Raw genomic sequence first — 26222 nt, forward strand, 5'->3', positions numbered from 1 at the left:
CGCCATCTTGGATTAGGGCAACACCGGCGCCCGCTCCATCTTTGATCAAGGCACTAGCAAGACCAAAATATTCAATTGGTCCAGAGGGCCAAATCGTAAATGAATCAATTTTCGAGCCACTGTACAAGGTGGACTATGGTTTCAGTTGGGCGAGAGGCGGGTTGACGGCAGCGTGGGTCTGAAGTTTGAGGCGCAGTGCTGAGACAGTACTGGGGCTGGTGGAGAGGGTCAGGCGGCGTCTGTGGAGGAGAGAGGGACACGACTGGCCTTTCGGGGCGAAACCCTCCACCAGGACCGAGTGTGGAGACGAGGGAGCCAGTATAAAGGTGAGTGAGGGGGGCAGGGGCTGTCTGGCAGGCATTTGGTGGGACCAGGTGAGGAGGGAGAGGTGGAGCCATGTGGGAGAGGTGCAGCCATGTGGGAGAGGTGCGTGGAGGTGGGATGCTGGAGCGGCAAGAGCGAGGCCACATGCAAAGTGCAGCAACAACGCCTCATATTTCCCCCGGGAAGTTTGCAACCCAGCGCTTAAGGTCATAAGTATCAGGTTAATTGGCTGGGTAAAATGTAAAAATTGTCCCTAGTGGGTGTAGGATAGTGTTAATGTATGGGGATCGCTGGGCGGCACGGACTTGGAGGGCCGAAAAGGCCTGTTTCCGGCTGTATGTATATGATGATGATGATGATATGATGAACAGAATTAGGCCATTTGGCCCATCCAGTCTATCTGACATTCAATCATGGCTGATCTACCTTTCCTTCTGAACCCCATTCTCCTGCCTTATCATATCATATCATATCATATCATATCATATCATATCATATCATATATATACAGCCGGAAACAGGCCTTTTCGGCCCTCCAAGTCCGTGCCGCCCAGTGATCCCCGTACATTAACACTATCCTACACCCACTAGGGACAATTTTTACATTTACCCAGCCAATTAACCTACATACCTGTACGTCTTCTCCCCATAACCCCTGACACTCTTACTAATCAAGAACCTATCCATCTCTGCCTTATAAAAATATCCATTGACTTGGCCTCCACAGCCTTCTGTGGCTTCCTGCTATCCCTCCTGGTATCCACCTTCCCCAGCCAACAATGGGTCAATACGGGGTCCATCATCCTGAAGTCTGTTGTGTGTAGGAACGAACTATAGATGCTGGTTTACACTGAAGATAGACACAACATTCTGGGGTAATTCAGCAGGACAGGCAACATCTCTGGAGAGAAGGAATGGGTGACGTTTTGGCTTGAGACCCTTCTTCAGACTGAGAGTCAGACTGAGACTAGTCTCTCCCTTAACTCTCAGTATTGGACAGTGGGCAGAGGAATGGTTGATTGAATTTAATACTGAGAAATGTGAGGTGTTGCATTTTGGGAGCATTAACATGGGCAGAACTGACACAGTGAACAGTAGGGCTCTGGGGAGTGTTCTAGAGCAGAGGATCTAGGAGTGAAGGTAAATTGTTTGTTGAAAATGGCATCACGGGTAGATAGGGTGGTCAAAAAGGCTTTTTGCACATTGGTCTTCATCAGTCAGAGCATTGAGCATAGAAGTTGGTAGGGCATATTGCAGTAGCATAAGACGTTGGTGAGGCTGCATTTAGATTGATTAGTAGGACTAGATGTTACAATCCCTAAGGTTTGCACTACAATTGACTGGTGTTGTTCTTGGGAATGACTACGAGGTGATGTTGCTACCATTCAGACACATCTTCAGTTGTGCACCTCAACGTCACTGGGTGTTTCGACCTTTTATCACAAGACACCCTCAGTCGAGGTAGGCCCACTACAGGGTGATCAGTCCTGGGTGTGTGTCTTATGGTGAGCCTCTAGATGGTCACGTGGCAGCCCAGACAGCATCTCTTCTTTTCAGCCACAGCCAGTGACAGCTCCGTTCGGCGGCATTGGCAAGTTCTTTGATTGCCCTCCTTTGGACCTGCCCTCTGACTCCTACTTCCCTCAGGAGCCTTGCAGTGGACTGGCTACAAAGCCCCTGCACCCCACCTCCACTGGATGCGCCCTTACACTCCAACCTCGCTCCTCTGCCTCTACTGCAAGGTTGGAATTTCTCAACCTTTTCCTTTCATATGCCTCGTCCACAGCCTCCTCCCAGGGGACCGTCAGCTCAATGATGAAAACACGCCGACAGGAGTTGGACCAGAGGACGAGGTCTGGTCGCAGGTTGGTAGCTGCGATTTCAACTGGGAAGGAAAGCCTCTGGCCTAGGTCAACCCGCATTTCCCAGTCCCTGGCTGCGTTCAGTGGGCATGAGTTGAGAGACGAGGGGTTGGTCCTTCGTTTCTCTCCTTCCCGGATGAAGGATGGTATTTGCGGGAATGTTATCTGGGCATTGATAGGCATGGCATTGGTGGGAACCCTCGCACTCGAGTTCAGCTTCCAAACACCTTAGAACCTGATTGTGTCGCCAGGTGTATCTGCCTTGTGTTAGGCTGGTCTTACAACCAACCAGGATGTGCTTGAGGTTTGAAGAAGGGTCTGAAGAAGGGTCTCGACCCGAAACGTCACCCATTACTTCTCTCCCGAGATGCTGCCTGACCTGCTGAGTTACTCCAGCATTTTGTGAATAAATATGTGCTTGAGGTTTGCTGGAACTGCATACAGGGGGCAGGCTGGATCCTCTCCCAGCCAAAGATTTAGGTTTGTGGGAGAGGGAAGGACGTCATACGAGGCTCTGATAATACAGCTCAACATACTTGACTCCATGTTCCACAGCTCACTCCATGTGATCTTCCTCCTCTCAACGCCATCCCATCTCATCCAGCGGCCTTGCTTGGCTTGGGATATGGCTTTGGCACACCTGGCTGCTTCTTCTTGGCGGCACACCTCCTCCACCACCAGGTGCCGACGTTCAGCTGGTGTAGCCTTTTGCCAGGTAGGTTTCATTACTCCCAGGCCAAAGCCCCCTCGGCCTTGTTGGACATGGCCCACTATGTCCCGGTGTCGGAGGGCGAATTTTGAGTCCAGTACCACTGCTGCTGGAGTCCATTTCTTCCCTGTTGCTAGGGTTGGAGCGAAACCTCTAATCCCGGGATTCTGTTAGTGTCATGTCCAGCCTTGCTTTGGTGCATTTGAATTCCTCCACCAGGCTTGAGACTGGCAGTGAGAGGGCTCCATTCTCATAGAGTCCTATGCTGCTGAGGCATCTCGGTAGCCCAAGCCACTTCCTCACTTGTGAGTTCACCAGTCTCTCCAGCTGGTTAACATGGGATAAAGTGACCTCATAGATGGTAATTGGCCACATGAGTCGGGGCAGCAGACCAAATTGAAGGCACCAAAGCTTCAGCTTCCCTGGGAGAGCAGTGTTGTTGATTTGCTTGAGGCCACTTATTGTATCCTGCCTGAGTTGTTCCACCTGCTCTGCGTCCTTGAGGTGTGCGGTGTACCATCGCCCGAGGCTTTTGACAGGCTTCTCCAGGACAGTTGGTATTGTCTCGTTATTGATGCGGAACCTTTTGTCAGTGAGCCGGCCTTTGACGATGGAAATACTGCAGGATTTGCTGGGTTTAATCTCCATTCGTGCCCATTTGATGTTTTCCTGGAGTTTATCCAAGAAATGATTCTTTAGGAAACGGGGCTTCCCCTCTTCCATTATAGATGAGGCTCTCTCTAGGGCCTCTTCTATATCCCGCAGCTCCGCTCTTGCTCCCCCTCCCCCCATTCGTAACAAGGACAGAATCCCTCTTGTCCTCACCTTCCACCCCATCAGACAGCTTATCCAACAAATTATCCTCCCAACATTTCCGTCACCTCCAACGGAATCCCACTACTGGCCACATCTTCCCATCTCCTCCCCTTTCTACGTTCCGCAGAGACCGTTCCCTCCGTAACTCCCTGGTCCACTTGTCCCTTCCAAACCACCCCCTCCCCATGCCCTTTCCCCTGCAACCGAAGGAGATGCAACACCTGTCCTTTTACCTCCCCCCTCGACTCCATCCAAGGACCCAAACAGTCTTTCCAGGTGAGACAGAGGTTCACCTGCATCTCCTCCAACATCATCTATTGTATCCGCTGTTCCAGATGTCAACTTTTCTACATCGGCGAGACCAAACGCAGGCTCGGCGATTGCTTCGTTCAACACCTTCGCTCAGTCCGCCTCAACCAACCTGATTTCCCGGTGTCTCAGCACTTCAACTCCCCCTCCCACTCCCAGTCTGACCTTTCTGTCATGGGCCTCCTCCAGTGTCATAGTGAGGCCCACTGGAAATTGGTGGAACAGCACCTCAAATTTCGCTTGGGCAGCTTACAGCCCAGCGGTATGAACATTGACTTCTCTAACTTTAGATAGTTCCTCTGTCCCTCTCCTCCCCCTTCCCAGTTCTCCCACTGTCTTCCTGTCTCCACCTATATCCTTTCTTTGTCCCGCCCCCCCCCTGACATCAGTCTGAAGAAGGGTCTCGACCCAAAACGTCACCCATTCCTTCTCCCCAAGATGCTGCCTGACCTGCTGAGTTACTCCAGCACTTTGTGATTCCTAATAAGATCTCTTCCCAAGTGGCATTCTTGCCTGTTTTGTGGCATCCACAAATTTACCTGTCATTGATTTGTTTCCTGCTTATATGTCAATGTACTCTAACCATTTCTGATCTAACAATGATCACTTCAGTTGAAACTGGAATAGACATTTCATTACCTCATTACAAATAAAATCAGATTGCTATTCTTGTGTTTGCTATTCTTACAGTTAAACAGAAGTCAAAGAATATGTTTTTTTAAATAAGTATTTATTGCCTCTCAGAGCTCTTACGCGAGTTTGTTGAACAGCAGGATCTTGATATCACTGGCATTCCTGAAGACCCAAGGGGGACATTAGAAGATTGTGAACCCTGGGTTGAATGTAGAGTGTTATGATTAGTGATACAGTAAGTGCTGAAGCTGAGAATTGTCATTGGCAGCTCCTTTTCACAAGATGCATGGCACTGAATGAAGATAATGTGCACACACACAGGACATGTTTCTATTTACCGTATTAAATAAATCAATTTCCATTTGTGCACAATTAAGTTAATTGTACAAAGAAGAATCCTTGTATTTCTACTTCTATCTTTTGTATATCTGATTTTTTTTTTTTTTCCTATGAAATGTTTATAAAGTTCTTTTAAAAATGTGTTTTACTTTCCTCTTTGGTTCTGGTTTGCTGTTTATAAGAGCTCTTAAATATAATTTACTGTTAGACTGGTGATGATGATGTTTTGTTGCTTGTTGTTAGAAATCCTCTGGAGCTGATAAACTGACTTTGGAAAGGGCAAAGTCCAGACAAGTTTTTTTTTATGACCACTGATCCCTCCCCCACTTCCCTGCAATGAATCCAAAAACAAACTTGTAGGTAAGTTGCTTTCTTCATCAGTATATAATATTGTAAATTATTTTAATCTTCAGAGGAGTCGTATTTATATTTTATTTTCTACAGCGCACTATACGTTTGGACGTCTAATCTAAGGAAATGGAGACATCAGAAAAGATCACAGCATCCAAAACCATGCTGATAACTGGCGGGGGAGGTTATCTAGGATGTAGGTAAGGTACATGTTAATTAAATTGTAATTACTTAATGGAGTAATACTTGAAGTACTATTTGAAAGTGAGGTTTGTAGTAGCTTTTTAAATGCCCAGCCGCAATTTCGGCAGATTCGGCAATTCTCGGCTTGGTGGGGTTCGGCCTCGTGATTCTGCCGAGAAGGTGGTGCCTTGGCCCCACGGACAGCCGCCGATTCGGCCCTCATTGGAACTTCTGAGGGCAGCTCGTTGACTGGTGCAAGCAATGCAATTTTGGCCGTAAAATTAATTTATATTTTATATTTTATTTAAGTTTCTAGCAGTCCATGGTGCTGTTGAGACATGGGAGGGGTGCAATATTACGTGACCCCTGTTGGTCCGGCAAAACGGATAACATGGCAAGGCTCAAGACCCAAGGGTGCCAGAATATCAGCGGTGAACCTTTATTTGTATCTGTTCTGTCCAATGTTAATTATCTAATATAACAGTGAACTATTGTCAGCAAAAAAATGTCAGCTGCCTTTTATCTTTTACATTTTAGACTGGGCTGCACCCTGCAGAAGATGGGCCTAAAGGTGATTCTGTTTGACATCCACAGTCCTTTAGTGGAAGTGCCTGACACAGTAAGCTTTATAAAGGGAGATATCTGCAACTACCTAGAGGTGGAGGCTGCATTCAGGAATGTAGACTGTGTTTTCCATTTAGCTTCTTATGGCATGTCTGGTCGGGAGCAGCTAAATATAAAGCTGATAGAGGATGTTAATCTAAAAGGAACGGATAATGTTATCAAAGCATGTCTGAGGAACGGAGTACCAAGACTTCTTTACACAAGTACGTACAATGTTGTGTTTGGGGGCCAAGTAATTAAAAATGGAGATGAATCGCTGCCATATCTTCCGCTGCATCTTCACCCAGATCACTACTCGAGGACCAAATCTTTAGCTGAGATGAAGGTGCTGAACGCAAATTGCACAAAACTCAAGAAAGGCGCTGGTGTTTTATGGACATGTGCCCTGCGGCCAGCAGGTATCTATGGACCAGGTGAGCAGAGACACCTTCCAAGGATAGTTAATTACGTGGAGAATGGCCTATTCAAGTTTGTATATGGGGCCGCCGATTGCCTGGTGGAGTTCGTCCACGTTGACAACCTTGTTTCTGCACAAGTACTGGCATCAGAAGCTTTAACAGGAGGAAAAAATTACATAGCAGCAGGCCAAGCCTATTTCATCTCTGATGGCAAGCCAGTCAACAACTTTGAATTTTTCAAACCACTGGTTGAAGGCCTTGGCTACAAGTACCCCACAATTAGATTGCCACTCTCACTCATCTATTATTTTGCATTCCTCACTGAAATAGTTCACTGTTTTGTCGGCCGCATTTACAATTTTCAACCATTTCTGACCCGAACGGAAGTCTATAAAACCGGCGTCACGCATTATTTCAGCATACAGAAGGCTAGAAAAGATCTGGGGTACAATCCTCAAGAACATAGCTTGAAAGAAATAGTGGAGTGGTTCAAAACCCGTGGTCACGGGAGGAAATTATCCATGTACAACATTAGACGCTTTATGTGGGATGTTGTATTTTTAATGTTGCTGTTGATTGTTATCATGTCTTGGCTTCCAGTAGTATCTGCATAATATTTCATGCACCTGATACTCTACTGAACATTCTTTGCAGCCCAGAAGCTAATTGGTAAAGTTCAAAAATTGGCACAGGTTTAGAAAACCCCCCCATATATTTTCATGTAAAAGGGATGTTAGTTGCCACTGGAAGCCTGGGATTAATGTAGTCAACTACTTTTAGTTCTCCCATAAATTTGTGGGAAGAAAAGTTGGAGCCAGAAGAGGCAGAAGAAGGCAATTATCTTTCCTTTTTGGTGACATGTCTCACAAAATTAGAGAGGTGAGGTGGTCATTAGGTTGTGAGATTAGTTTTTTTTTAGAAATGGTTGTGTCAGGGGGTGTTGTGCTATTTAGTTATATCTTTTTGATTGTTGGAATAAGGGAGAATGGGAAAGCAGTCAAGTATTATGCTGAGAAAGTGTCAAGAAGCAAAGGAGTAGATCTCAGAGGAATGTGGTCTGATTTCATCCTTCATCAGATTACATCAGAGGCAATTATACGGAATCTCATCCATTCCAATGCCCCATCTAAGCCAGTTCTATTTGCTCGCATTTGGCCAATATATCCCTCTAATCCTTTCCTCTCCATGCACCTGTCCAAGTGACTTTTAAATGCTGCCTTTTATAGTTTAACCAAGATGAGGAGAGATATGTGGAACACTGGAGTAGGTTGAGTCAGCTAAATAACTTGATCTTGCAACGTAGAAGATGGTTTATGATAAGTTGAGAAATATCCTTTCCTTTCAGAACATGTGCTAAATAAGAAACTAGTTGCACTTCTCTAACGGAGAAACTATTTCTTTTTTTTTTGATCTGGGCGTTGTTGGCAAGGACAGCATTTATCATTAATCTCTAGTTACCACTGGGAAGGTGGTGCTGCACTACCGTCTGGCATTACTGTAGTCCCTCTTGTCAAGGGCGTCCATACCATTTTGGGGTAAGGAGATCCAGAATTTAGTCAGTGACAATGAAGGGTAGGTGTTTCAAATGCAGCCTGGGGTACAATCTGGAGGGAAACCTGCAGTTAATGGTGTTCCCTTGTGCCTGCTGCCTTTTGTTCTCAGTAGAAGGATTTGGGAGCTGTCATAGTGGCCGAGGTGAGTAACTGCAGTGCATTACATAGATGGTACACACTGCATCTTTAGTGAGCCAGTGGCAGAGGCAATGAATGCATAGGTGGTTGATTCGGTACCAGTCGATTAGTAGACTTTGCCCTGGATGATATTAGACTTCTTAAGAGTTGACGGAGTTACATTCATCCAAGCTAAAAGAGAATATTGCTTGAAGCTGTTATTGCTTTGGATTTTCGAAGCTGTTATTTGTTCAAAGCTGTTATTGCTTTGGATTTCTTTTTTATAACGAACACTTGTTTATGTAGAAATAGAAAAATAAAGAAATGTTAATGACAAACTTAAGGAAACTAATAACATTTCTCTCTAAAAGGCTGAATGAATGGATAACAAATGGAATACAATATCAACTTTTTAATTCATTGATATATTCATAATAGGCCTTATTCTTCATACTGAGATTTAAGTGAAAATATTTGAATGGTTTGAAGGTTAATTTCAAGTTAAGTTAATGCTATTGTCATTGCGCATAATTCTCCAGGCAGAAATGATGATGAAAGAGATAGTTCTTCCATATAACACTTCAACATACACGAGTGCTCCTGATAATAGATTATTTGGTGTGCAGTGCGAATAAACAAATGGACAATTATACTAGTAGCATTCTGCAAACCGTCAAGAGAATAATTATTTTTCATCTCTGTTTTGGTTGGAGAAAGAATGTTGATCAGGAAAAGATTTATTTTCATCTTTGGTCGCATAACATTATTAACTGAACAAACAAAAGCTGCAGCAATTTGATGCATTTGGAGCTACACTGAGCTGTTGGATTGGATTAAGGTGTTAAAGTCTGTTAAGAAACTTGAAATCAATTTTCTGGCTGGGAATGTGATGCAAGGAACCAAAGGATTGGATGGCCTTGTGATAAGTTTACAATAACTGAAAACAACAGTGGCTCTGGAACATTCCTATTTGATCCATTTCCCCAGTTTACTTCCCTGTAACCTATTCTCTCTTGTGCCCCCCCCCCCCCCCCCCCCAATTCAATCTTGATGCTCCCACCACTCGCCTTCACCACAGATTATATTTCTGCAACCAATTAAGCTACTGGCCAGCAGGTTTCTGAGATGTGGGAGGAAACTGTGTGAAATCCATGTATTTAAAATCCACCTGCACACAGGAAGAATGGGCAAATTGCACACACAATGCTGGAAGTCGGGATTAAAGCTGGGCCACTGGAGCTACAGGCCAGCAGTACCAGCACTGCATCATTGTGCCACCCACAAATCAATGCCTGATTTCGGTGAGCTCATTCACCATCCTTTTGGTGAAAAGCTGAATGCATTAACCAACTGCACTGCAGAAACAGGCTTCAGTCAATCATCTGCTCAGTTTGATGCATAACTTAAAATTTATCAATGTGATTTCAAACTGTTAGGAGCTCTTTGTTAGTTCAGTGTAAATGTTCAAAATGTATTTCATGTAACAAAGCCGAGACCAACAGATAAAGGGGATGGGACAACTCTTTAAACTTCCAACAAACTGTTGTAACTCTTCAGATGAAGGGCAAATGGGGTTTTGGTTGGTTTCTGATGTTACTTTCCTGATAAGTTCTAGAAATTTATCTTTATTAACTGGAAATTCTGGAATTATCAATGTATACAATATTTGTACTAATAAGGAGAAAAGTAAGCTTGTGTGATATTTTGATGGACTAACATTTAATATAACTTCTGTTAAGATAAAATGCTGTTTTAAAAAAAAAAGATTTTCCGAGGGAAACTACTCGCTAGCAAGAATGAGTTATTTTGTGGAATATTTTTTAAATGTTACATTTACTACTAATAAATTTATCTTGCATACATTATCTGTTTAGTAGTTATGCATATTTTAAGCCATAACTTCAAACAGTTTTTTATATGATAGTCATAGGGAGATACAGCATGGAAACAGGCCTCTGCTGAACATCCCACCCGATGTTTATGATCCTATCCTTAATCTTCCAACATTCCCATCAACTGGTTGAAATTAAACGAGATTCATGTTTCATGGGCTTTTTATGGAGATAATTGCTCTGACCAAACTATGCAGGCAGAAATTAAATATTTTTCATTTTTCATGCACATTCCAATATTAACACATTTTTCATTATTTTATATGCTGAAATACTGCGCTTGTTGTAATTTGCAAAAGTCTATCTGTGGTCATTTATACTCTTGATGCTCATCAACAATTTGTGCCTGGACTAGAGGGTATTAGCCATAAAGAGAGGTTGAACAAACTTGGATTAATTTCTCTAGCAGATCAGATGCTGTGGGGACACCTGGTAAAACTACATAACATAAAAGAGGCATAGATAGGGTAGACGTAGAACCTTTTTCCCAGGGTGGAAATGTCAAAGACTAGAGGTCATAGCTTTAAGGAGGGAGGGGCAAATTTCAAAGATGTGCAGGGCAAGTTTTTTTGACAGAGAAACAAGTGAATCCCTTATCATGGGGGAAGGTGGCAGGAGGTATTGGTAAGAAGTGCATTGGTCATTAGACACCCTTTTTGTGAACAGAAATATTACACAAAAATAATACAGGTGACTCCCGCATTATAGGGGGTTGTGGTCACTAATCAACGTTATGTACCATCACTTTCTGTAACGCAAATCCACATCATCTGTGCACACATTAAGAAATGATGAGAATTATGAGTGATTTTTAAAATCCTGTATCTCAAAGTTTTTAGTTGTATTTAGTAGTGCTTTGTGAATTCCAAACGGGATCATTTCCATGCGCCGAACTTGTGTAACACAGTGTATGAAAATAACTGCAGATGCTGGTACAAATCGAAGGTATTTATTCACAAAATGCTGGATTAACTCAGCAGGTCAGGCAGCATCTCGGGAAAGAAGGAATGGGCGACATTTCGGGTCGAGACCCTTCTTCAGACTGAATCTGTATTTATAATTTTCACATACCAGATACCAACCCAATAAATCTAGATTGGACTACTTCACTACTGTTCACTACTGCTCACACAAAAATAAGTATGAAGAAGGGTCTCGACCCGAAACGTCACCCATTCCTTCTCTCCTGAGATGCTGCCTGACCTGCTGAGTTACTCCAGCATTTTGTGAATAAATACCTTCGATTTGTACCAGCATCTGCAGTTATTTTCTTATAAAAAAGTACCAGGGTAAATTTCATAAAACCTCATTGTGATTAGTTTTCCTGTACCTTTGCGTTTTAAACAAGAATCTAATGTTTCACAAAAGAACTTCTGTAATAACATTATTGGCTTTGCTATGGGCTCAGAATAAGAGAGAACCTTGCTTCTTTTCACAAAGAACCAGAAGCAGCAGGAGAGTTGCATCTTGAGTTCAACCTGCAAAGAAAAAGAAGCAGCTTTTGGGTTCTTGGCCACCAGTAATAGCCACTTACTCATGTGCTCCAGTGTTGGACAATATCTGCTGTTCATTGCCTGCTGTCTATTTCTCTCATTTCTTCTTTCATCTTTAATTCCATTCTAATGATGAACAACAATTGCACTAGCTGGATAAACAATACATGTAAGGTTACATCTTAAAATAGTATTCACGTTAAAAATTGTGCAACATGTTTTGCAATGTGAAAATTGTTAAAAGGGCTAGAAATACCAGCTTATATGCATTCATATTTTCCGATGGCATAACAGTATTGTATTCCGTTTTTGGTACCCTGCTATGGGAGAGATGTTCTTAAGCTGGAAAGAGTGTGGAGAAGATTTACAAGGATGTTGCCAGGATTTCAGGGCCTGAGCGACAGGGTTAGACAGGCTAGGATTTTATTCATTGGAGCGCAGAAGGTTAAAGGGTAATCTCACAGAGGTACATATGATTATGACGGGAATGAACAGATTTACCCAGTGTAGGTGAATCAAGAAGCAGAAGACAGGTTTAAGGTGAGAGAGGGAAAATTTGATAGGAACCTGAGTGGTAGCTCTTTCACACACAGTATGGTGGGTATATGGAACAAGCTGCTCGGGGAGGTAGCTGAGGTAGGTACCCATGACAACATTTAAAATCCCTATGAACAAGTACACGGACAGGAAGGCTTTAGAGGGATATGAGCCAAACGTGGGCAGATGGGACTAGTAAAGATGGAGCACTTGGTCGGATAGGGCAAGTTAGGTTAAAGGGAATGTTTCCATGCTGCCTCTATTGGACTTTATTCAACCTATCGAATCGATGCCAGCTCTCTGAATAGTCCCAGTTTCCACTTACTTCCTTGCAACCAATTCTCTCTCAGACATCTGTCAACTTCAACCTGTTTCTACTGCCACCCAACTCTACTAAGGATAACTTGCAGTTACCAATTAACCTTCTAGCCTTCCTTTGGGATATGAGTGGAAATTGGAGCACCCAGCACTCTGTCACAGGGAGAACATTGCAAACCTTGAGCATACAACTCCACAGGTCAGAGTAAGACTCAGGTCATTGAGGTTGTGTGGCAGGAAAGCCCCATTGCTACGTTGAAGACAGATTGCTGAATTCTTTGAAGCTAAAGTGAAAACTAATATAATACAAAAAAATACCACTTTAAACTTGGTCCCTAAAGATATTCTTTAAATTCTTTTTGAAATTAGATTGGAGAACAGCACGATCCTTAAGGATCAGGTATGGAGCAGTTCAAATAAATGTAAATCTACCAAACAGGTGCATGATGTACAACACTTGACTGTATCATATTCTGGCCCTTGTGCAATATGCTTGATTTAAATTGACTGGGAAATATGGTGCATTCATACAAAGTAATTTTGGGGTGCAAACCTAGAGGAATCTCTTGTGCCTCATGGTAAATGAGGTACCTTTGTCATGAAGCTTACATGGTAGATTTTTATTTATGCAATCATCCTTACCCAATGCTCAAATATAGCATTTAATGTTCTATAACTGCTAGCAGTTAACACAATTTTAGCAAGATATATCACAAACATACACTACAACAGAAATGCAGATATGTGAATTTATTTATTTGCATATGTTAAATAATTGACAAAAAAAAGCAAAATTCACAATGTTTAGAGCTGTTTCACTTTTTTTTAAAGAGCATAAAACTACATTAAAAATGCCATACTCTGCATGGCTGCAAAGTAAACTCAAACTGATTGTATCCAGCATCAACCAGGATTAGTCACTTTTAACGCAAATAACTTTTAGAAACACTTTAGCATAACTTGACTGTTCCAATGACGTTCAAATGTATTTCCAGTTTAAAAAAAAAAAGAAAGCAACAAAATTAAAATTCAACATGGCTCATATTTTTCAGAAATAAATACAACAAATTATCTGTTTCCGGAAATAGCACAAACTGTATCCACTGACCTACGTTTCATTCTGCAAAGATTTCAATCATAAGGTAGAAAATGAATCCATTTAAAATGTCACTGTTAAAAGACCATAAGTAGAAAATGATTCATCCAAAGTCAGGTAACATAATAGATGGAGAAGGGAATAACAAAAATATAAATAAGACAAATCCTACTAACCAATTTGAAGTCATTCAGCTCAAGAAAGTAATTAGCAACTGTATAATGTTTGAATCAAATGCTGTTTTTGTAACTCAATTGCAGCTTTAAAATAGAATATTTAAAAATAGATATAATGAAAAACTGGACGAGAAAATGCGTGAGTAATATATGTTAGAGAGCGGAAAATACTGAAAATGTAGACCAGGTATTCATTATCCTGCATACTGTGTATTTCCTGCATTTTGAATTTGTTTCTTGTTTCCATTATTGCAGTTTTTTCTTACTATCTATCCTCCAGTGTTTGCATGATGGACTCTTACATATGTCTAACATTTCATCTATTTACTGTCCAATTGATTTTTTCTATGGAAGTACATTGCCTCCCAGAGAACTCTTTGCTTTGGATGATTTGGATAATGCCAGTTGGTTTTTCAAGATTCAACTGGAATGATAAATGACTGAATCATAATTTTGGAAGTGCATGATCTTAACATTAACATTCCAATTAGAACTGATGTACATAACCTTTTTAAATTGTCTGCATTAATTTCTGTAGAGAATGACCCAAAACATACAACATTTTGAAAAGTGACACTAAAAGATGAAAATTCATGAGATTTATAACTCTATTCGTGAAAATCAACAAAGATGCAGTTCTTAACTTCATTTTTCAAATGCATGGAACAAACATTATCTTAGCACTTAATGACATTTTGCATAACTAAAATTAGTGGAAATGAATAGTAATGGTAATTATCCAGAACAATGTTGAGAGTAGTTTTGAAAGAAAAATGTAACATTTTTTCTGTCCCATGTTTAACAATGATTTTGACATTTATGAGGTTACACTTGTGGAAGTGATGCACTTCAGGTAAAGGCTAGAAATGTTTATATATGTACTCCTCACATTAATCTTAGTTTAATAGAAACAAAAACCTCATCCACAACAACCTGTCAGTACTGATCACCCATTGACACTTACATATATCTCAACTACAGTCATCCTTAAAAGTCCAAAAATAGCAAATATTATGGAATGACAAAACATGGAAACATATAAGAACTTTCTGTATTTTATTTTCCACTACTATGACTGGATTCATTGCAAACTTTTGGATTTAACATCAAATATACATTCACAACGGAATTATGTAGCACATTTAAAAAGGAAAATGTACATTGGACAAGAACCTAAGGATGTTCAGTTTCTGATGGAAATAATTCTGCAAATATTTACTGCAGAAATAAAAAGCAATGATTGCTATGTAAAGTGGTGCTACAGACATTTCTATGTATTACTACACTACAGAAATGGTATAGCAGTTTTTTTCCTGACTGTATCTCAGATTTTTAATAAATTATTTATCTTTTTGTGATTTGTGGTTCCATTGAAGATATAAATCCAGTTTTCTTATAAGCCTGCACTGCAGAAATTTCCTGATAGACTGTCTCAAATAGCCACAGTGTGCAAATGGGGTCTTTGGAAGTGGTAGTACATATACAGTGACTTAGGAGTTTTACTTAGGAGGAGGTAAGCCAGAGATTTTCAAAATCGCACAAAAGGCTGGTATTTAAATTAATTTTGGTTTACTTCTTATCCCATTAGTTTAGAGATGATGGGGTTAATTCCAAAACAGACTTTCACTGCCAGTAAGAAAAAAATATTATCGGGAAATAAGTTACAAGCTACAAATGGAACACTCTACATTTGGTTAATAGAGAACACTTTAGTAACAGGCAAGAAAAGTAGGTAACGCTGAATAACTTAATCAAAATCTCTCCATGCAGATACTGGATGTGCCTCATCAAAGGTCAAATGCACATAATTAATACTGAGGCAGTTTTATACTCGAGATTAATGTTTCCTATCAGGGGGAATTGGAGTTCAACAAGCCTGCATAAGTTAAGCAATATGAAAAAAAACTTCCATACAGTTTTTCATCAAAAGGAAAGAATCCTCATGCTTTAACATAATGCTATAAATTAAAATGATTCATAGACTTATAAATACAAACAAAAAGTACTTGGTATTCTGAACTTAATTTACTTGAAATGTTGAACCTTTTGATGTGGCTGGTACAAACTAAATATCATGCTGTGAATACTTTTAATTTTCAACTCACTGCTATGATACCATCTGTTTAATGAAATAAAATCTCAGTCAAGTGATGCAATATTTTCTAATAATTGAATGCCAACCATAATCTTGAAGAAAAATTATAATTTACAGGACTGCAGTATTTTTCCTACACTGTTGAAATTACTGATGTACAGTTTTCTTTCCACACTAACTGTTTCCCATTGATTTGGGTCTCGTCATGTTGTCTATTTGACCTTTCATGGTGTGCCACTTTGATTTGATGCCAAGTATCGTTTCCCTCTTCAGAAAACATTTAACGTAAATGAAGGCATTGTTGGTCTTTTTTCTTCCTCTGCATTGCATAATATGTTATGTTATTAACAGTCTAAATATATTTTAATGATAAGTCAATATCTGAACATGACAACCTATTTCATCTTGTCTCAATGCTCCAACTTCTGTTTTGGAAATGTCAAAAGATGGAACACTGACACAAAATATATTCTGCTCCTATTTAGTACATGATTCATCAAGTTAATCTCAATCCTTCATAAATTAAGTACATAAAATTTGGGATAAACTCATCTGATCAGACAGCATCCGCGGAGTGAAAAGTAGAGCTACTCGTTCAAGTCGTTAAAACTTCATCAGATCTCAATCACTGAAAAAGGTTGTCGAGTTTCAATGTCACTTCTGCTTCTCTTCACAGAAATTGCCTGATCTATTGAGTATTTGCAATTTTTTCATTTCAGTTTTATAACATCTGCAGTATTTTGTTTCTCAATCTATCATTTTTATACTTCACTCGTCCCTTTAATATTTAAATACCATTTGCAATCCATAATAATTTTGAAGTCTTGGGTTCAGTCTAATTTTGATTGGTTAAAAGATATAGTATGGAAACAGGCCTTTCGGCCCACCAAGTTCGTGCTGACCATCGATTACCTGTTCACACTAGTTCTATGTTATCTCGCACATCTATTCCCGACACGAGGAGCAATTTGCAGAGGCCAATTTACCTACAAATCCGCATGTCTTTGTTATGTGGGAGCACCCGGAGGAAACCCATGGAGTCACTGGGAGAACTTGCAAACTCTATGCAGACAGCACCTGAGGTCAGGATTGATCCCAGGTCTCTGGTGTTGTGAGCTCTACCAGCTACGCCACTGTGCCAACCTAACCTCTTTTTACCAGAGTTCAAACTTGATAAATCAACTCAAGTTCATCTGAAAATGAAAAAAAAACAGTGCTGGAGTAATTCAGCGGGCCAGGCAGCGTCTCTCGAGAACATGGATTGGCTTCCTTTGTCCCGCCCCCCTGACATCAGTCCGAAGAAGGGTCTCGACCCGAAACATCACCCATTCCTTCTCTCCTGAGATGCTGCCTGACCTGCTGAGTTACTCCAGCATTTTGTGAAATAAATACCTTTGATTTGTACCAGCATCTGCAGTTATTTTCTTACACTACATGGATTGGTGAAGTCTCTGAAGGATCCCAACTCAAAATGTCACCTGTCCGTGTACTCCAGAGGTCCTGCCTGACCCGATGAGTTACTCCAGCACTTTGTGTTTTTTGCTCATGATTCCAGCATCTGCAGTTCCTTATGTCTACTTTATCTGGAGATCATTTCATGGAATTGTATATGTGATAACCTTTAAATTTATTATCATTTGTAGGACAGATTCTTTTGAAAGCCTTTTGAGTCAACAGGTCATTTAATGTGGACAATAAAACGCACTTTATTGAAGTGGGACGATTAATGATTCTAACAAAAATAATAACAAGATATAGTGCAATAACTTCACTAAATGTACTGATCTATTAACCACCAATTTCCTAATTTACAATAATCAATATTGTTGCTGTACAATATGATGGCACCATGGACGCTGATAAAGGCAGTCTTCTTTCACACTTAAAACTTGCTGGTGTGTGCAGCTCTCTTTTCCTTATCTTTCCCTCTGAAAAGCAAAAATAATAGAGAATGCCTTTTAACATTTAACCTTGACTTCTGAAGGTTGTGCTGCAAACGTTCAACACAATTCAAACATGAGATCCATGATGGTGCCCAGCCCAGGTGACTCTTTGTATGCTAGTCACAGAGTGGATCTGCGATCACGCATTGCAATTACTCCACTCTTTTAAACCTCTACTCCGACACCACATTTCCCTTTATTATGTATCTGTATACTGTGGATGGCTCGATTGTAATCATGTATTGTCTTTCCGCGGACTGGTTAGCACGCAATAAAAGCTTTTCACTGTACCTCCCGTACGTGTGACAATAAACTAAACAAAATGAAATAATTTTAGAATTTCTGTTGTGGCCTTGTTGAGACGTTGAAACTCTACACAATGATGCTACCCCTTCATGTCCAGAAGGCACATCTGAGTGCCTGGTATCATTCTCCATGCAGCTGACAGGCTTAAGGGGTTTTACCAAGGCATTTGGTATTGAGAGAGGTTGCCGTAGAGAAGATATGGATAAACCTACTACTGACAGAGTTGTTGGAATTAAATAAAATATATTTGGTACAAAATCAATGGTGAATGAGGCATCTATATTTACTCAGCGGAATGCCTGAAGGATGTTGAAATCAAGCGCACTGGTAAAAAGGAACTAATTTAAAAATCCCAGGGCCTCAGATAAAGAGCAAGAGTGTGGGACATGGAGTCATACATCTGTACAGCATGGAAACAGGCCCAGTGACCCAACCCAACCAAGTTGCGTAACCAAGCTAGTTCTACTTGATTGCGTCTGATCCTTTTCCCTCCAAAATTTCCTATCCATATATCTGTTTAAATGTATTAATTATAGCTGTGGCTACATGTGGTGCTCTAGGAACAAAGAACAACGTGGCAATGCAGGGAAGTGAGTAGTACGTAGTGTTTGTTAGTGCTGTTGGGAAGAGTTTAAACTGATATTGGTTGGCGGACAGGAAGCAAAGAGTAGGAATAAACGGGTCCTTTTCGGAATGGCAGGCAGTGACTAGTGGGGTACCGCAAGGCTCAGTGCTGGGACCCCAGTTATTTACAGTGTGTATTAATGATTTGGACGAGGGAATTGAATGCAACATCTCTAAGTTTGCGGATGACACGAAGCTGGGTGGCAGTGTTAGCTGCGAGGAGGATGCTAGGAGGCTGCAGAGTGACTTGGATAGATTAGGCGAGTGGGCAAATGCATGGCAGATGCAATATAATGTGGATAAATGTGAGGTTATCCACTTTGGCGGCAAGAACAGGAAAGCAGAGTATTACCTGAATGGTGACCGATTGGAAGAAGGGGAGATGCAACGTGACCTGGGTGTCATGGTGCACCAGTCATTGAAAGCAAGCATGCAGGTGCAGCAGGCAGTGAAGAAAGCGAATGGTATGTTGGCATTCATAGCAAGAGGATTTGAGTTTAGGAGCAGGGAGGTTCTGCTGCAGTTGTACAGGGCCTTGGTGAGACCGCACCTGGAGTATTGTGTGCAGTTTTGGTCTCCTAACCTGAGGAAAGACGTTCTTGCCTTAGAGGGAGTACAGAGAAGGTTCACCAGATTGATCCCTGGGATGGCGGGACTTACATATGAGGAAAGACTGGATAGACTGGGCTTGTACTCGCTGGAATTTAGAAGACTGAGGGGGGATCTTATAGAAACATATAAAATTCTTAAGGGGTTGGAGAGGCTAGATGCGGGAAGATTGTTCCCGATGTTGGGCGAGTCCAGAACCAGGGGTCACAGCTTAAGGATAAGGGGGAAGTCTTTTAGGAGCGAGATGAGAAAACATTTCTTCACACAGATAGTGGTAAGTCTGTGGAATTCTCTGCCACAGAAGGTAGTTGAGGCCAGTTCATTGGCTATATTTAAGAGGGAGTTAGATGTGGCCCTTTTTGCTAAAGGGATCAGGGGGTATGGAGAGAAGGCAGGTACAGGCTACTGAGCTGAATGATCAGCCATGATCATATTGAATGGCGGTGCAGGCTCGAAGGGCCGAATGGCGTACTCCTGCACCTATTTTCTAAGTTTCTATGTTTCTATATGGCAGGGGGATGGGAACCAATGCAGGGAGCCAAAGGGTCGTAAAATGAGGGCAGAAGCAAAAGGTAGAAGGGAGAAAAGTAAAAGCGGAAGGGCTAAGATTGCTAAAACAAACCTTTGTGCCTCAATGTGAGGAGCATCATAATAAGGTGGATGAATTGAATGCGCAGTTAGAATGTTATTGGATAACATTGCTGGTTAAAGAGAAGATTAATGTAATGGTAAGGAGAGACATTAGCTTGGATGTTGTAGAATCTGTATGAGTAGAACTGTGAAATAGCCAAGGGCAGAAAATGCCTGTTGGCGTTATGTACAGACCACCAAACAGCAGTAGTGAGGTTGGGGATAATATCAAACAGGAAATTTGGGATGCGTGTGGCAAAGGTAGAGTAATTATCATGGGTGACTTTAATCTACATAAAAATTGGGCTAACCAAATTGGTAACAACACTGAGGAGGAGGATTTACTGGAATGTATACGGGATGGTTTTCAAGCCAATATGTAGAGGAATCAACTACATTACATTAACCGCGTCATTCTCCATCGTAATGCAGAATTGTACCAGATTATGGTCACTGTTGCCCAAGGGGCTTTGCACAACAAGATTACAAACTAATCCTCATCGCACAATACCCAGTCTAGGATGGCAAGCCATCCTAGACTGGGTATTGTGCGATGAGGATTAGTTTGCAATCTTGTTGTGCAAAGCCCCTTGGGCAACAGTGACCATAATCTGGTACAATTCTGCATTACGATGGAGAATGACGCGGTTAATTCAGAGACAAGGGTCCTGAACTTAAAGAAAGGTAACTTTGATGGCATGAGATGGGAATTGGCTAGGATAGTTTGGCAAATTATACTTAAAGGGTTGACGGTGAATATGTAATGCCAAGATTTAAAGATAGCATGGATGAATAACAATTGTTCATCCCTGCCTGGCGTAAAAATAAAACTGGGAATATGACTCAACCGTGGCTAACAAGGGAAATTAGGGATAGTGTTATATCCAGGGATTATAAATTGGCCAGAAGAACCAGCAAACCAGAGGACTGGGAGAAATTTAGAGTTCGACGGAGGAGGACTAAGGGGTTAATTAGGAGGAGGAAAATAGAGCATGAAAGAAAGCTTGAGGGGAATATAAAAACTGACTGTAAAGACTTCTATAGATATGTGAAGAGGAAAAGATCAGTGAAGACAAATGTAGGTCCCTTACAGTCAGAAACAGGTGAATTTATAATGGGAGCGAGGAAATGGCAGACCAGTTAAAAACAAGTACTTTGATTCTGTCTTCACTAAAGAAGACACAAACAATCTCCCCAAAATACTGTAATAGGGGACTGAGGATCTAGTGGGAGGGAGGAACTGAAGGGTATTCACATTAGTCAGGAAATGGTGTTAGGTAAACTGTTGGGACTGCAGGCAGATAAATCCCCAGGGCCTGATGGTCTGCATCCCAGAGTACTCAAGGAAGTGGCCCTAGAAATCGTGGATGTATTGGTGATTATTTTCCAATGTTCTATAGACTCTGGATCAGTTCCTGTGGACTGGAGGGTAGCCAATGTAACCCTGCTTTTTAAGAAAAGAGGGAGAGAGAAAACGGAATTATAGACCAGTCAGCCTGACATTTTTAGTGGGGAGGATGCTTGAGTCGATTATTAAAGATATAATAGCAGCGCATTTGGAAAGCAGTGACAGGATCGGTCAAATCAGCATGGATTTATGAAGGGGAAATCATGGTTGACTAATCTTTTGGAATTTTTTGAGGATGTAACAAGTAGAATGCATAAGGGAGAGCCAGTGGATGTGGTGTACCTGAACTTTCAAAAAGCCTTTGACCAGGTCCCACACAAGAAATTAGTGTGCAAAATTAGAGCACATGGTATTAGGGGTAGGGTATTGACATGGATAGAGAACTGGTTGGCAGACAGGAAGCAAAGAGTAGGAATTAACGGGTCCTTTTCAGAATGGCAGGCAGTGACTAGTGGGGTGTCGCACGGCTCTGCTGGGACCTCAGTTATTTACAATATAATCAATTTAGATGAAGGAATTAAATCTAACATTTCCAAGTTTGCAGATGACACAAAGCTGGGTGGCAGTGTGAGCTGCGATAAGGATGCCATGAGGCTGCAGGGTGACTTGGATAGGTTGGGTGAGTGGGCAGATGCATGGCAGATGCAGTATAATGTGGATAATGTGAGGTTATCCACTTTGATGACAAGAATAGGAAGGCAGATTATTATCTGAATGGTGTCAGATTAGGAAAAGCAGAGGTGCAACAAGACCTGGTACTTCAGTCACTGAAAGTAAGCATGCAGATACAGCAGGCAGTAAAGAATGCAAATGGTCAGTTGCCCTTCATAGCGAGATGATTTGAGTATGAGCAAGGAGGTCCCACTGCAGTTGTACAGGGCCCTGGTGAGACTACACCTGGAGTATTGTGTGCAGTTTTGATCGCCTAATTTGAGGAAGGACATTCTTGCTATTGAAGGAATGCAGCGTAAGTTCACCAGGTTAATTCCCGGGATGGCGGGATTAACATATGATGAAAGAATGGATCGACTGGGCTTGTATTCACTGGAATTTAGAAGGATGAGGGGATCTAGTAGAAACATATAAAATTCTTAAGGGATTTGACAGGCTAGATGCAGGATAAATATTCCCGATGTTGGGAGAGTCCAGAACCAGAGGTCACAGTCTAAGAATAAGGAGTAGGCTATTTAGGACAGAGAAGAGGAAAAACCTTTTCACCCAGAGAGTTGTGAATCTGTGAAATTCTCTGCCACAGAAGGCAGTGGAGGCCAATTCACTGGATGTTTTCAAGAGAGAGTCGGATATAGCTCTTAGCTATTATAGCTCCAACATAAGGGGATATGGGGAAAAAGCAGGAACGGGATACTGATTTTGGATGATCAGCCATGATCATATTGAATGGCTGTGCTGGCTCAAATGGCCTACTCCTGCACCTATTTTCTATGTTTCTATAAGACTTCTGTATTAATATTTAACCTAGAGAATATAATCTGAAAATTGTTAAATCCCAGGAAAAAGTATTTTCCAGGGTTATTGAATATTTTAACTTCCTCTGAGCAGTTAGTAATGTGTAAGCTAATGTTAGATGACTAATACGATGTTTCACATGCTCATGGGCTCCTGGCCTTAAGAATGCAGTGTCTCTTAAAAGTATAGTTTGTGTTGTTCTGTTGAGACATATTAGAATACCTAATTTATTCTAAGGTATTACATTTCATTGTTAATCTGTGCAGAATGTCAATGACATGTTTGCACATCTGAACCTGCCCAATGAACATCTCTCTTCCTATTTTATTAAATTTGATGTTATGTTGATTGGATAAAAATCATAAACTATGTGCATCATAATCATAAATAGAAACAGCATAATCGTAAATAGAAACAGCATTTGTTCCATTATTTAGTAAATTAAGGAGTTTTGGGGCGAGGTGGATTTGAAGCCATCAAAGACATCTATAGGAAACGCTGCCTCAAAAAGGCAGCCAACATCATCAAGGTCCCACACCACTCTCATTTCACTTTTACCATTGGGAAGAAGGCATAGGAGCCCGAAAACAATAACATCCAGATTCAGGAGCAGCTTCTTCCCAACAACCATCAGGCTATTGAACACTACAAACACCAACTAAACTCCGAACCCACAAAATGCCTACTCAGTACAATGTGTACATACCTGTTATGCTGCTGCAAGTAAAAATTTCATTGTTCCAATTTAGGACATACAATAAACACTCTTGAACCTAGGCATCAGGTGTAGGAATGGGGTTGATTTTCATCTTTTGGGAACCCAGTCAGCAAAATGCCTTGGATGGTCACCTTTAAACTCACCTCAAATGCTGAAAGAACTGACCAATGCATACAGGCAGAAGTTCAAACATAGAACATTGTTGGGGATTCTGAAAACTTAAAATGGGCTGCAAGTTGAAGTAAGGAGCAACCCTCGGCAGCCAGCAGTAAGCACCTTTCTAAACGGTAGATGGGCGCATCAGTGGGATTATTGAGGATGAGGTTGTTCCTGCCCTGTTCATGCAGGGTGCAATGAATTTAAAATTCCAGCGATACCTTTTGAAATTTGTGAAATATCTCCTCCATGAAGCTTCCCAAGTGATGGCGAATAATTAGAAGATTCACATGCATACCTCCTCTTTGGAACCTCTGGAAGTTGGTCCCTCTGTGCTCCGCTCCGGCCAGCTGGCAGTGTGTTGGAATCGTACAACATCGGATCACACGCTTGCCTCTGCCGGGGCGTGTTGCTGCCATATAATCCTTCTACTGTCCGCTGCCTGACCGGGGCAGTATCGTACAACCCTTCAACGGGCCGCTGCCGTAATTGCTGGCGCGAGGAGTACAGTTCTTCTTCACCTGTCTGCAGTGATGAATGAGGGGAATTAGTGTTAATCTAGCTAAATGTCACGTCACACTTTCCCACGGCTGTGCTAATGGGACGTGATAAATAATCTGATCCCATCGGTCTAAATCCTAGTAGAATGTCAGCAACTCATTACTGTGGACCATTTCTCACCGTGTCATTAGTCTACAGATTTTTACAAACATCTGAATTCGTGCCAGGCTTAAAAAGTGAGATCTGCTGCTTACTATAAGAGACTGCGAGAGATAAATTTACTTCCTTATGCTGAATTCACTGTGGTCATTCAGTTATGGGAGAAGACACACATACGCATAAACATACCCTTTTTAGTTTTACTTTCGTGTGACTGGAATATGAATTCTCACTGACTGAAATTATAATGTCCATTTGCATTCTAGCAATCTAATGAATTCAATGATCCATTATTCTATCAGTTTGAGATTGATCCATCCTTGCTCTGGATGCTGTCAACTGATTTCATAGTTGTACCTAGTAGGCAATGTGGATTTCTTATTGCAAAATGGATTATTTCGCATAACCGAGCTTACTTTTCTTATTTTTTATTTCTAGGTCCTTTATACCTCTCTGTTACAATAACAAGTACCAAAAACAAAAATATTTCGTGATCAAGACAGAGTGATGCTGCCTGCCTTTGGTATGGAAGAACGGTCTCCATTTTTGAATGTGAACAGAATGTTTTCACTAGTGGGAGATCGAGAATTGGGGTTCATTGTTTAAAAATAAGGTGGCACCCGTTTAAAACAGAGGTAAACATTTTCCTCAAGAGTCATGAGTCTTTTGCAGTAAAGGACAATGGAATATTTTCAAGGTGGAAGTAGACATATCTTTGACAATTTGTGGGAGGGAGCAGGTGGGGTAAAAGGTTTCTTGAGCTTATGATCAGATGATCTAAGATCTTATTTAATGACCAAGCTAGGTGGAGGGGTCGTGTGGTTTATTTCTGCTTCAACATACATATGTTCGTATGGAGATGGACCTTCTATTCGTCGCAATCGTGCAGCCCAGATCACAAGTGTAAAGGATGAGGCTGAAGCATTTGCAACCATCTTCAGCTAGATATGTTGCTTAGATGATCTCATCTTGTTTTTATTCTTCTTGCAGCCCATTGTTACTGGAACTTGTAGCCAATTCAATTTTAGTCTGTGTCATATCAGGAATGTCAGATTTTCTACCTAAATATTATAATTGATCAGGCAGCTAAAGTGTAATCATATTACACTATAACTCTGGAGTAAACGAGTCTCAGAGAATAACAACAGTGGGAGAGCTATTACTAGGCTATAGCTTGTTCAATGTTGTGTAGGAAAATAACTGCAGATGCTGGTACAAATCGAAGGTATCACAAAATGCTGGAGTAACTCAGCAGGTCAGGCAGCATCTCTGGAGAGAAGGAATGGGTGATGTTTCGGGTCGAGACCCTTCTTCAATGTTGATTTGCACTCACAAAAAAAAGATTTTTGCTCATTTGTCTCTTTGTCAATTTGTTCATTATTTATTGTACTACAGGTATATTAGTTATTATTTTTGCATTATCGAATCTTTGAAAAGAGCATGTTTGCCATCAAAACATCTTTCTACCATCTAACAATATTTCTCATGAATAAAACTCTCGGGTAGACCTGACAACACAGACTGGTGACTAGTAGGGACTGGAGAATATCATAGAAGGGAAAAGATATCCACAACCAAGTCCAACTGGGTAGAGTTGCTGCCTTACAGCGCTTGCAGCACCGGAGACCTGGGTTCAATCCCGACCACGGGTGCTGTCTGCACGGAGTTTGTATATTCTCCCCGTGACCTGCATGGGTTTTTTCCGAGATCTTTGGTCTCCTCCCACACTCCAAAGACATACAGGTTTGTAGGTTAATTGCTTGGTAAATGTAAAAATTGTCCCTGGTGTGTGTAGGATAGTGTTAATATGTGGGGATCGCTGGTCGGCACAGACCCGGTGGGCCGAAGGGCCTGTCCGTGCTGTATCTCTAAACTG

At 41.3% G+C, this 26222-nt stretch overlaps 2 protein-coding genes across 4 annotated transcripts in view; one reads left to right on the forward strand and one right to left on the reverse strand.

Moving 5' to 3' along the window:
- The first annotated feature begins 56 nt into the window (after positions 1-56).
- On the forward strand, positions 57-9250 carry sdr42e1 (short chain dehydrogenase/reductase family 42E, member 1). 3 transcript variants are annotated; one of them, XM_078400766.1, is made up of 5 exons: positions 57-326; positions 2111-2189; positions 5236-5352; positions 5437-5543; positions 6064-9250. In XM_078400766.1, the coding sequence occupies exons 4-5, from the start codon at positions 5470-5472 to the stop codon at positions 7160-7162; spliced, it is 1173 nt and encodes a 390-aa protein (XP_078256892.1). In that variant the 5' UTR covers positions 57-326; positions 2111-2189; positions 5236-5352; positions 5437-5469; the 3' UTR covers positions 7163-9250. The 3 variants fall into 3 exon arrangements, with proteins under 3 accessions (XP_078256892.1, XP_078256891.1, XP_078256894.1); XM_078400765.1 differs by lacking the exon at positions 2111-2189; XM_078400768.1 differs by lacking the exons at positions 2111-2189; positions 5236-5352.
- A 3949-nt stretch (positions 9251-13199) lies between these two features.
- The window catches only part of plcg2 (phospholipase C, gamma 2), a 203409-nt gene continuing 190386 nt past the window's right edge, over positions 13200-26222 (reverse strand). Inside the window, exons 31-32 of the mRNA XM_078400761.1 lie at positions 23985-24211; positions 13200-17753 (exon numbers count right to left, since the gene is read on the reverse strand). Of these exons, the coding sequence (XP_078256887.1) occupies positions 17708-17753; positions 23985-24211 (273 nt within the window). The 3' untranslated portion in view covers positions 13200-17707. The remainder of the gene's footprint in view (positions 17754-23984; positions 24212-26222) is intronic.

This window comes from Rhinoraja longicauda, chromosome 6 (genome assembly GCF_053455715.1).
Source record: "Rhinoraja longicauda isolate Sanriku21f chromosome 6, sRhiLon1.1, whole genome shotgun sequence".
NCBI lineage: Eukaryota > Metazoa > Chordata > Chondrichthyes > Rajiformes > Arhynchobatidae > Rhinoraja > Rhinoraja longicauda.

What these genes read in the sequence shown, in the direction of transcription:
- sdr42e1 (XM_078400766.1), top strand. Translation starts at nt 5,470, where the DNA reads ATGGAGACATCAGAAAAGATCACAGCATCCAAAACCATGCTGATAACT. An exon ending in GGAGGTTATCTAGGATGTAG is followed by an intron (nt 5,544 to 6,063) that starts GTAAGGTACATG and finishes TTTACATTTTAG; the next exon opens with ACTGGGCTGCACCCTGCAGA.